Source organism: Kryptolebias marmoratus, linkage group LG11 (genome assembly GCF_001649575.2).
Source record: "Kryptolebias marmoratus isolate JLee-2015 linkage group LG11, ASM164957v2, whole genome shotgun sequence".
In the NCBI taxonomy this organism is placed as follows: domain Eukaryota; kingdom Metazoa; phylum Chordata; class Actinopteri; order Cyprinodontiformes; family Rivulidae; genus Kryptolebias; species Kryptolebias marmoratus.
Genome location: NC_051440.1, coordinates 2,667,682 through 2,680,896, shown reverse-complemented (window position 1 = coordinate 2,680,896; position 13,215 = coordinate 2,667,682). Strand labels below are relative to the sequence as shown.

The 13,215-nt window shown below is 37.4% G+C and overlaps 1 protein-coding gene across 8 annotated transcripts in view; it reads right to left on the bottom strand.

The window, feature by feature from the left end:
- poc1b (POC1 centriolar protein B) overlaps window positions 1-13,215 on the bottom strand; it is a 75,670-nt gene that overhangs the window by 24,113 nt on the left and 38,342 nt on the right. Inside the window, exon 11 of one of the 8 annotated variants that reach the window (XM_025010760.2) lies at window positions 2,326-2,918. The exons of the other annotated variants lie outside the window; for them this stretch is intronic. Within the exon in view, the coding sequence (XP_024866528.1) occupies window positions 2,679-2,918 (240 nt within the window). The 3' untranslated portion in view covers window positions 2,326-2,678. Of the gene's footprint in view, window positions 1-2,325; window positions 2,919-13,215 lie in introns of those variants that run through there. 8 annotated transcript variants of the gene reach the window in all.

Here is a 13,215-nt window from a genome sequence, read left to right as displayed (position 1 = left end):
GCTTGATACAACTAAAGTCCATGCTGGGTTCTCTGTTGTGTAACAGTGTCAATTTTTATTTGAGAATTTATGCAAAAATGCAGCTTCTGGCTTGAGGTGTGGAATCAGTGCTGATGCCAGGCAAGACTGGTTCCTGAACAAGGTGTAAAAAGTGGCAGATGGGGGAGAAAAGTGAGAGTTAGGTGTGAAGACAATTCTATCTTATTTCTATCCTTATTCTGATAACATTCCTTGCAGTTTTGAGATGTGAACCAAATACAAATATCACCAAATGAACATTAAACGCAAAGCATGAGTAAAACTTTCACGGCTAAATTAAAGTGCTGAATAATTGCACAATAATGAATGATAAAAGTTAAATATGACATTTTTGTGGTTCCTGTTATTGCAAAACCAAATCAAAAAAAAAACTGACACTGTTCCTGTTAATCTTTGCGTCTCTACACAATTGTTTCCTTTTGAGATTTTCTTCAGATTGCTGAAAGATTTTATATTAAACTACCAATGACTTTTGCAAGTGCAAAAGCAAAGCCAAGTTTCAACCCACGGGAGGGTTGAGAAATACAGGAAGACAACCAGCCTTTAGCTACACTAGTGCAATCCACTTTAACTCTGCAGATATTTTGGCCTGAACCTAAAACGCTCCTCACACTGAATGAATTATGAGGTTAAAAGTCTCAGTCAGAACGTGGATGGTCTTTGCAGGGTCTTGGTAAGATATTCAGGGTAAATTAAGATTGCAGTTGGGCTCCTTGTTATGCACATAAAAGCTTGATAGGTTGTGGAGGGTTTTGGACATACACAAAACTTACATAGCAAAGTCAAAGTGGTTTATCATTGTGGTGGCAGCATATAGGGGTCCTGGATGTAAGGTGGCGGTAATGGTGGCAGCGTCAGCATGACTTAGTCATCCAGAATTTGAAGATGGACTGGCCATGGGTCGTAGCCTCATGTCTAGGCTACGACTCCATCACAGCCACACTGCAACAGCAGCGCTGGAATGCTTTTGGTGGCACAGTTGCTACATGCACCGCCTGCTGTTGTCGCTCTCACTACAATAAATAGGATTGCGCCACACTCTCACCACATAGATGCATTGGCTGTATTGACCAATTTGTGCTTCATGCTCACTGGTCCCTTTTTGCCTTTTGAACACAAAGCAAGAAGCATTTGTTTTTATCATGGTTAGGACAAGGAAAGAAGAGGGGTGGATGTGGTCAAGATTGTGCACAGAAAACGTGTTCACCTGCTTCCTCTTATTCTGCTGAATGGTGTTTTCTCCTCCACAACAAAGCCAAAACTGATGGTGGCAGACCAGAAATCCCTCATTCACAGTCATAGGACAAAGACAGCCCCCCCACAAACACACACTCAGTTTTAGGGTGTTTTGTATCAGGACAAGATAAAAATGATCTGGTCTTCACCAGGTTCTACAGTTATTTAAATCTAACTTCAAGTGTACAAAAACACACAACAGACCCAACTTTTTTAATCAAAGTCCAGACCTCAACCTGATTGAAATGCTGTGTGGGACATTAAGAGAGCTGTGCAGAAACAAATGTCTGTAAACCTTAATGTAAAGAAGAGTTGGCAAAAATTCCTCCACAACCATGTGAGAAACTTATACTGTAACGTCTTACAGAAAACAACCACTGAGAGTGCTAAAGGGGGTTCAACAAGCTGCTGGATCATGGGATGAATTTAGTTTTTCCACACACAGATTTTCCAGTTTGATTACATTTTTGTTTACTGTTTGTTTGACATGACACCTGTGGTACTAGTGTCATGGTCTTCTAGCTTGTAATGGTACCATGATGATCACAGTCTCTAAATTTTGTGTTGTGGGGACTGAGGCAATCTTGGGTGTGTGTGGTAATATTATTTGAGAATATGATGCTGATATATAAAGGCAAGTAAAGGTGCAGTTCAGTGTTGTGGGACATGGAAAACAGCTGAAAATACCCGTTTGGCAAGTACTAAAAGCATGGCAGCATTATAACTGGCTTCACACTGAAGGTTTTTCAAATCTGCTGTGATTCAGCCATGCTTTAATAGTTTGTGAGTTTAGAAAGCGTAGTGGGGATATCATCCAGTGTAAAGGTTTCCTAAGTGGTGAACCAACAGAGAAATTCTGACTATGAATTTATATTTTACTCGAAGCATTACAAAATTACAAAATTTGTGACTAAGGTCAAGCGAGTGGTGAAGAAGAAAATAATGAGGCGTTAACTAGGCTTTTATGGACAGAATTTCTTGGTGCAGCCAGAGGGGTGGAAGGGGTCCGGTTCGATGGCCTCAGGATTCTGTCTCTGCTATTTGTAAATGAAATAGTCCTGTTGGCGTCATTGTGTCGGGATCTCCAGCAATCACTGTAGCGGTTCACAGCAGAGTGCAAAGCGGCTGGAATGAGGATCAGCACCTTCAAATATGAGATCATGGTCTTTAGTCAGAAAAGAGTGGACCGCTCTCTCCAGATTTGGAGTGAGATGCTGCCTCAAGTGTAGGAATATAAGTATCTTGGGGTTTTGTTCACAAGAGAAGAAAAAACGGAGTGTGAGGTCAACAGACAGATTTTTATTGCGTACTCTTGTACCAGTCCATTGTGGTGAAGAGGTGGCTGAGCTGCAAGGCAAAGCTCTCCGTTTACCAGTCGGTCTACGTTCCTATTTAACTTGCAGTCACAAACTCTGGGTAGTGACTGTAAAAACGAGATTGCGGATACAGGAGGTCGAAATGAGTTTTATCTGCAAAGAAGCTGGGCTCTGCCTTAAAGATAGGGTGAGAAGTTTGGTTCTCTGGGAGAGAATCAAAGCACAGCTGCTGCTTCTCAACAATGAGAGGAGCCAGTTGAGGTGGTTTGGGTATCTGGTAAGGATGCTCCCTAGGAAGGTGTTCCATACATGTCCAACTAGTAGACCCTGCAAAAAAAAACAAGACACGCTGGAGAGACTATGCCTCTTGGCTGACCTGGAAACACATTGGAATCCTCACAGATTCCAGATCAATGAAAACAGAAGTTACTTTCATACATGACATAAATTTTTATATTTTTCACAATAAAGATACAAATTTCTCACAGATTCACTCAGAGATGCAGAATATACATGTAAGTTTTACATTGAGATACTGTTTAAGATACTGATCCCTATAAAAACAACAGAGATAGAGAAAAAAATAAACAAAAGTTATTAATAATAATTTGACTGCTCATACCCAACAAGTGGTTCTTAACTTTATTATAAGTAATAACCCGGCAAATGGGTTGAGCTTTCTGTAAAATGACCACACTACTCAGCAGAGTGCTGTGGCTGAATGCTCCTAATAAGACAGTTACCAGCCTAAACTAAAACGATCTCAAAAGATGCTGTACCATGTATTTCTTTTAGTATTCTTTTCTTTTTATGTAACAGTATATGCAGTACATGCTGATACAAATAGTGTTAATATGGGAAAAAAAAAACAGTTGGACAATCAAATTTCACTGACAAATAACATTTAGCACCCATACAGAGTGGTGAAAATAATATAAAACTGTGTGTTGAAAGGTTGTGTGACTATATTCCAATGAATGTAATATCAGATCAAATAAATAAAGTTTTGTGCATAGTGCTGGTCCCATGTCAGTAAGAGATCTGGATACAAGTAGTGATTTAGTGTTGAATAAAATTATAAATCCTTTGTGGTTTTATTTTGAAAGGATTAAAAAGTGGAAACTACGGCCACCTGTGAGCTAAAACTATACTTTAGGGCAGTGGTTCCCAAAGATTTTCCTCTGGGCCCCCTATGGATTACAATAAAATCCCCCTCCCAAAAAAAAAAAAAAAAAAATGAACTGGGCACACACATTGTTCAACCAGACATAAACCTATACACATATTTTGTTTTCAAACTCCACTGAAGTTTATTTCACACTTCAGGTTGCAACAAAACAAATTATGAACCATCTTTATAGTGAAACACTTTTGTGCCACCCCCCCACCCCCGCATTGGCACTGCGTCCACAGCTTCTGATCCATCAATGGGCATCAAATGGCCCATTCTAGACAAGGCAGCTCCTTGCAAATGCTCATTGCTGGGCTGCATGTGTACCAAGCTGCATCTAAATCAGACCATTCCTACTGGGAAATTAAATCTTTTGCTGTGAGTTCATAAGGTGAATCTTGACTAGAGGGCTCCATGACAGCTGGATTTTGAAATGGATAATTCCCATTGTATTTTAAACGTTAATTAGCTCCATAAAGTGGTCTGGTTTCAACTACAGGTTTGTTTACAGTGCTGAGTGGTGCTCACGCAAAGCACTGAATTAAACTTACTCAATGTGCTTTTACCTAATTTCACTGAACTCTGTAAGAGTCAACTAATATTTAGTGTCACTGAAAACTAAGGTTTATGATTAGGCAAAACCTTTTTTTATATCATCACAGACCTCCTGCATTTGTATTTGAAATCAGAAATTGTCAAATAGTAGGAAAAGAAGCTGCTGTGAGCTGCAGTGTCAGTCCAAATTTGAATTCACCCAATAAATAAAAAACATTACAGGTATTACAAAACATCTGCAGCATATAATAACACTTCAGAAGATGTTGCTGAGTTACTGTGTAGGTGGATTGTAATGGACAGAACACAAGGTGAGAGGTTACCACTCATGCTAAAAGTAGATGAAGTTTTGACAATAGAGGGTTTCGGATTAGACCATGCTTTAAAAAAAGGTTGCCCAATTTATTAAATTTGGAAAGCTCTTGCTGTGTAGGTGTAAATTAGCCTTTGTTGGCCATGAAGTGGATTTATTACCAACCTCTGATATGAAAACACATTCAGTTTATGGACGGTTTTAAGAGAATGAGTCACTTTGAAAAACAAGTCCTGAATTGGCTAAAAAGACCCCATTATCCCCACAATAACAACTATGAATAGGATTCTAACTAATATTAGTTTGATCCAGCTTTTCACAGCAGCTGCAGATGTCTAAATAAAGAAAGAACCTTGCTAACCTTGCATCGTCTTGCTTGTGTAGCAAGAGGATAAAGAAGAGTGATACTTACTTTGCTTCTAGTTTAAGCTCTCCTTAAAAAAGGGGGCACCCAATCAAATGTATCGATCAACAATATTATTTAGATAAAATATTTAGATTACTTGATTTATTCTCGGGTGGCACAACAGCGTAGTGGTTCGAGCTGTTGTCTCCCAGCAAGAAGGTTGCAGGATCGCATCCCAGTCTGGGGGCCTTTCTGGGTAGTGTTTACTTGTGCTCATGTGGGTACTCTGGTTTCTTCCCACAGACCAAAAACATGCATATTAGGTTAATTGTTAACTCTTAAAATTGTATCTAGATGTGAGTGAGTGTGTGAATGTGACAGACTTTCGACCTGTCCAGGATATTCCCCGCCTCTCGCACAGTGACTGCTGAAGATAGACACCAGCTCCCAAATGGAGAAGCGGGTAAAGAAAATGGATGGATTTATTCTCCCTTATTGTTTATCAGATCTCACATCTGAGGCCTGAATTCATTTATTCCAGGAACACATTACTAATAAAAGAGATCAATTTTCCTTTTAGGATTTTATTATAAAAATAAAATAATAGTACGAAATACTGACTAGTAGACAAAGGTTTTCATCAAATATCTTGTACAAAGAATCCTTCTGCTTCAGATACACTTAAAATCAAAGTCTTCCTTCACATCATAAAAAGGTTCATTCTTGTTCAGAGGGTTCTCTTAGTTAAATCATTGTTGCATGAGTATAACTATTTAAATCAAATTAAGAAAATGAAGAATAATGACTTGGTGCTAAAGTCAGAATAGTATTATTTCTAAATTTTGAGTGTTTAGGGTAATTTTGTTGTGATGACTTCATTGCTTGTTGTCCTAAAAGGTAAATTTAGTTTCTTGTACTGATAATTTGTTATGATTAAAAAGTTCATATAATTCTCAATTTCAGCCCTCAGTTGTTGAGATTTGATAAACAAAAAGTATGAATAAATCAAATAATCTAAATGCTGATCAATTCATTCAACCTAATGCCCCTTTTAATGAGAGCTTAAAACACTAGCAAAGTAAGTTTCACTCTCCTTACATTCTTATTGTTACACATTCTTTTACAGCAGTGTGTCATTTTTGAGAAAAACAAGTTTTATAAGTTTGAAACATTAAAAACAAAAAACCGGCTATTGTTTGGCTAGACATTAGCCTAACCTGGATGAATACTTTTACCTCTTTCTCCATACTCTGTGCTCTATGACAGATGTCATGGCTAATAAGGAACTAATTATTAAGAACTATTAGAGAGAAAATTACTTCAAAGCATAATGGGCTCTCACTTTAAGTAGTTTGTACCGCAGATACAAAATAATAATAATAAAGATACCCGAAGATAAAGATACCCGAAGTAGCTAAATGCTAACAGACATGCTAAATCTGGAGAAAAAAACGAAATAACTCTGCAAGTTGTAAAGTAAACAAAAAGCAGCTGTGTGATATGTTTATCGTATATTCTGGTCTAAAAGTTGCACTTAAAAGCCCTCAATTTTCTCAAAAAATGACAGTGCGCCTTAAAATCCGGAGCGCCTCATGTATGTAAGAAGTCTTAATGCACAGCGCGCGGACCTAAGTGCGCGATGGAGGCATTTATATATGATGCTTAAGCTGATTACGTCGGTGCAGTATTCTTCCGTGAGTTTTGAACTGTTTGATTAACTTTCTGATCTCTCATAGAGGGATGAAATAAATGCTGATACAGGCGAACCAGCTCCGCTAAAGCAGCAAAATCGTCCATTTTGAATGGGGCACGGTGTGAGCGGTCCACGCCAAGATACAAAATTGGGAGGTGCACGTGCACGAGGATGTGCCTTATAGTCCAGTGCCCATTATATATGACAAAAATTTGAAAATGGACCATTCATTGACAGTGCGCCTTATAATCCAGTGCACCCTTTAGTGCGGAAAATACGGTAATAAAGAAGAAAACGTGACTTGTTTGGCATGACTAAACAAAGACTGGTCAGAAACATGGTGTGATATTCATTAAAGCATCAATACTTAGTGTACAGTATGATTCACAAACAACTGCAACTACAATCAGAGAAAAAGTGGAACAAATTTTTAAAAACAACTATGCTGACGCCAACTTTACCTTTTAGATTAAATGAATTCTCGTCACAGAAATGACAACAATATGTTCACATTTTGAGAGTCATATTCTTCTTCTTCTCTTAAATATGCATGTATATGTGTATATATATATATATATATATATATATATAGTGTGTGTGTGCGCGTGTTCAGGGTTAAAACCAGGTCATTAGTTACCAGTATTGTTAGGAAAACATGTCCAGTGGAAATAAGCAGGAACGTGTGCCAGCATGGTTATATCACTTGTGAGCTGAAAGCTATTAACATGGCATTACCAGATCAACAGGCAGGAAATTCAATTTTACTCCATCTGGAAGGCCTCCAGACCTCACTCCTGGTGGCTAAATGATTATTATGGCTTTCCACAGCTCCTATCATTCGATACACTGTAAACCTAAACATTCCAATATTTTTAAAACAAGGTCTACTCAGTAATGAACTGAGTATCAGTTTCTTCACTCAGTTATCTTCATCTAAAAATAGTCTGCTCTAGTATGGTTTCTAAACAAGGACTAGCACTTGATGCAGTAAAAGTTGAGTTTTGGATTTTTCCGTCCTGTCTGTCAGGGTTCAAAATGACTGACAGACCCCCTCAGTTTGCAGCTCATTGGGGCTAATTTTGGTCACCCCGCGGCCACATTGTTCATCCAATGACGATGGACATACAATGACGTGCCTCCAGCGGGAGTGTATGTGGGCGTGGTTTGACTTAGACCGAGTAGGCACGATGGCAAACAATATTAGCAAAAACGAGGTCATTAACCTTTTTGCATCCCAGAAAAGTCACCGGAGTGAGCTTCTCTTTAAATAAGGTAGGCCTAATAAGGTAGGCCTCATTTAAAAACATATTGTGTTTTGTCTCATTTTATCAGTGTGATTGTGCCAAGGAGTGTTGAAACGCTTAATGAAGGGAATTAAGTTGGGCAACTGACAGAGGCTCTATGTAAGCTTGGTCTTTGGTGTGCTTCCGTGGTTGATTATCATTTTTTCATCTTTCTCGTCTCAAAAACAACCAGAAAAACTGTCAATTTATAGCAGTTTTTTTTTCCAAATTGGATGCTTCTGTTGTTAGACACATCTGATTTGGTGGTTAAATTACCTCTTCATGTTCTGCAGAAGCCTGTTAATCACCCATTGATTCAAATCAGGTGTGTTGGAGCAGAGAAACAAGTAAAACATGCAGGATAGTGGCACTCAAGGACCAGGGTTGCCTACCCCTGTTCTAATAGGTTGTGAAAGTTGGAAAGAGCACAGCAGGGTTATCATCCAAGCTGAAGAAAGCCAAGAGGGCACATTTGATGACAATTTTTTGCCATCTAAAACAGATTTTTGTTCACCACTGGTAGGCAGCACATTTCAAATCAAATCATTATGGCAATGATAGGAAGTTTTTAAATCTCAGAGCACTTGTGGTTCTTCCAAAGTATGTAACATTTCCAATCATGAACAGGAATTTCACACGTCCAGAAACACTGTGAAACTATAGAACTACAAAGATATATCAGAAGATTCACAGTATTAAGGTCTGTGAAACTTTTTTAAACACACAAAAAAAAGTTTGATGGTGTTGTCGAAAACTAAAATATTTCAGCAAGCCAAACACTACAAGTCAGATTCTTCTGATCAACAGAACTAAAACAGCAAGTTTGAAATCTAGTCATTCTGAATTGTAATATTCAGATTTACTGATCAAAATTATTCTTTCAGTTTAGAAAGCTCTGCTTCAGAAGTCTCTGAAGCTTCCCGATTGTAAATTTACAGTGCAGGAGCCATTTAGGAAAAGTGAGTTCATCAGTTTGTTTTTTGTATCTCACACAAAGAAAACCTCTCTTTGTTCCTCAGTGGCTTCACGGCATTGCCACTAGGTCAGAAGCAACGTTCAAATTGCTCCTTCCCCCCCCCTCCAGTTAATGTTTCATAATCTTACATATCAAGGAGTGTTTCAATTGATTTACCCACCCCAACCTGGCAAATGTTTGACTAAACCATTTCATTAATGATTTCAATGGTGTTACAGCATTTCTCCCCAACTAAGAGTAAATATCACCTGATAAAGTTAGTTGATGATTAACATCAGACACCATCTAGATCCAGTCACAACTTTCTTTGAACAAAGGTAAGAGAAGAAAGTATACATGACTTACAGTCACCTGGACTATGACAATGGCAAAAAATGCAGTAAAACCCTTAAACCAAGCAAATCATAATTGCCATTTTAAATATAAACAAACACTGTTGGATTTCCAGTGGGTTAAAAAAAAACACCATCTGCAGTTTTTGCTCTGATCTTAGGTGTAAGGTACATATTTACCTCACTGGCTATAATTCACTTACCGCCAGCTTAGCAAATACACTCAGTCTGAATGAACATATGCGTTGGAAGCAGTATATACCCTGCCATTAGCACCTGGACATCAGTGTACACACTTAGGCAGGATTCCACCCACACACAGCTCTACATCCGATGCCTGGTAACTGCTTACTGTGAGCTTCAGACACTTTGCACTGCATATTGTGTTTGACTTAAATCATGTTTAAATATTTGTGTATTAAACCACTGTCTGTGACATCAGGACAAGTTGTCCTCACATTATATTATGATATACGACATTACAGTCTGCCTAAAAGGGCTTGGGGTGTTGTCTGTCACCAATGGGAAAAGAGTGATAGTGTTTTTGCCTATGTCTGTGTCAGTGTTTATGTATTCATTTGTCTATGAAGTTTTCAAAATATCTTGTAAACCACTGGATGGATTCTACAGAAATTTCATAAAGTAATTATTGTAAGTACATCTACAGCTGATGAATGTTTTGAGTGAACCTAATTCAAAATGGCTGCCACAACTAACTGACTTTAGTAAACAGAAAAATGGCAACAACTTAGTCAAATTTACAGATACTGAGCTAAAATTTGACATTGGCGAAAGTTGAGATTCTCCCCAAATATACTACATGCACCAACTGACTGCATGAGATTTGAGTTTTGAACATTGGCATTAAAGCTTCAGTAGATAACTTTTTTAAAAATGTATTTCTTACATATTTGATAAAACTGTCACTATGTCCTGACAGTAAAATATGAGATGGATAATCTGTGAAAAAAATCAAGCTCCTCTGGCTCGTTCCAGTGGTCCTACTGCCATTTGCAGAAATACACTGGTCAGAAACAACCAATCAGAGCCAGGAGGTGTGGCTTAGCAGTGTCAATCAAGCTCCTGTAGGCACTGTTCACACCCTTCCCCCGCAAAGCGCGTACAGTCATTCAAGCTCAAGATTGAAAACCTGCTAATTCACCGGCTTGTCATGTTGCTGAAATAGTGTACTAGCAAACCTTATCTAACATTACATGTTGCTAGAAAAATTGCTTACATACTGTAGCTACCGTTATGTTAGCTTACTAGCCATTTATAACTTATAGAAAGAGTGCAACATTATAAAGTTACATTACATGTAATGTTATTGCAAAATACACAATGATTTGAGGACCAAGTTTGTAGTCAAAGTATGGCCAGGCCATAGTCAATGTAAAGCATATTGTTAATATTTCGTCCCTTCCAGTGAATGTGCCATAGCTGTTCATCGGTGGCCCTGTTTACTAGGCTGCACTTTCACAGTAGGCTCCGCTGTGGAGGGAGGCCTGTAAGGTGCGCTTGTTCAAATTTTCAGGCTAAGTCCACAGTTTTCTCAGAACTTCCTACTGAAGCTTTAAGTATTTGGGTCAAATCTGTTAGCACAATATCTCATTAACCAATGGACAAATTTTAATAAAACTTTCAGAAATTAATCATCAGGTGTACATCTATGGTAATTGAGAACAATATTCACAGCAGCAATGTTGTTTTTCTAATACCTCTGTATACCTTATAACTGTATTAATACCCAAACCTAATTAGGAGAAATGGTCTATGGCTAAAAATAAATTATTTTAGTCAGAATTTGGAGTCCTGATGAATTTCTTTTTATTTAAAAATTAAAGGTAGCTTGAACTTAGTGGTTTCGTTCTGTGCCTACATTATAGTTTTGAAAAGCAGGTCCATATTAAAGGTCAGCAGCACAGTTCTGAACCGCTGCTCTCAAGGACACCTCTACAAGATGTTTACTGTTACAGAGGTTTTGACATGAAACAGGGTTATCCAAATTCACGTCTTTCACAGTAGATTTAATCATTGTTTTATGTGTTGATAGAATTATATTCAATCTGCCAAAACCTGAACTCCATAAAGCAAAACAGTACAGCAGCATGACCTCAGGAGCACATACTTAAATTTAATTTAAAAAAAAACAATATGTGAGGCCACTAACCTGTTGTTTTTTTAATCTTTGCTGTAACTTTCAGTTCCTTTCTTTCATTATGAATCACTCAGCAACTCCAGTTCCTCTTGTTTCATTGCTAACCCTTTCCCCCCTCAGTCTCTTCTACTATACTTCCTCTTTCTACTTCTACTTTTCTTTCAGTTTTGTGCTAAAAGACAGTGGTTTCCTTATCCCATTCCCTTTGTCTTTGGGTATGCCCTAAAAACACACTTCCTAAATAAACACTGCAGAAACAGGCAACCAAGGCAACAATTGCGAAATCATTTGAAGTGAAAAATGTTGCAATACGGTTAAGCTTTATGATAAACTTCTTGAAATTACTGGTACTATAAAGTTTTTAGAGCTAGTTGCTTTTAAATGATAAATATGTTTTGTGGTAGATGAGTGTTGTTATAATTTAAAAGCACTGCTGACTCAAATCTGTGAAACTGGGGGGGTAGTTAAAACACATATTTCCCAACACAATTAGTGTCTTATTGATTCGAATCTTTACACTGAATCAGAACTAATGAATCCGAGGTTTCATTTAACCCGTATCCTACATGTCCTCTGGCAGACTGTCGCTAAGTCTGGGAGTTCGTGAGCTCGCCATAAAGACTCAGATGAGTCAGATCTCTGATTCAGATAAAGAAACTCCATCGTAAAACAGCTGATTCAGGTGAGCCGTACATGCATGTTTACATGTGTATTACATACATAACATACATTTAGCATAGGGTACCATTTTGGTTGAAATATTTGATTTGCACATTTTACGTTTTTGTTTCATTATCTATAAGTTCATAATCCATAATGTAAACCAAATTTACCAGCTCTAATATGTACAAGTTTGTATTTTTTGGTTAAAGAAAGAAAATCCAACAACAGTCGCTGAAATAACTTGAAATTGACAAAAGTAATGAAAAGAAAAAATTAAATGAAGTCTGGTCAATAACATTGACGAATAGTCGAATATCACAAACTATTTAGAAAAAACAACTTTAGTAACCATATTTCATTGTGTAGTTAATACATATTTTTAAATATTATGCTGTATTTTATTATTTGTTTTTTTCCACCCTTATTAGAAAAGGTCAGTATCAGCCAACCCAGCTTGAACTTAGTTCTATCTCTTTTCATTTCAGTGGACTTTCATTTTAACCAGTGTGTATGTGCAGGTGGGAATGTCCTTTAAAATGTAAATCATATCTGTAAATCTTTATGAGGGGCTTTAAAATAGGCAAATCCCTTGTTAATACAACTTACAAATACAACATTCAACATTTAAGCCCTTTAAAAACAATAATGTTAGCCAAATGGCTGTACACTGATAAAAGAAACAAAGACACAAACAAGAATTCAAAATACATAAAATTTAAAACTGTTTTAAAATGATTAAATTCATTACATAGTAAAAATACTTCACAGTTAAAATTATTAAAAACAATTAAAACCCAAATTTCAAACTGAGTTAAAACCCAAAGAGAAAAAAAGTGTTTTAAGAAGATTTACAAAACAGGAAGTAAGTCAGCCTGTTATAACTGCTGTGGGCTGACTCGCCAAGGGGCAAAGTATGACAGATCGAATAAGTATGACTCCATTCCACAGTGAATCTCTGTTTGTATCCAGGCCCGAGGTGGTCCCACACCATACTGACCTTACTGACTGCCGGCTTTGTTATCCTACTGATTTGACATTGTAGTAATTACAACACGGTCAAATGACTTTTCAACATACTTTATCTGGGTACTTACCTTTTTGCCAGTTAGTGTTTTTTTTTATTTTTAATTTTTT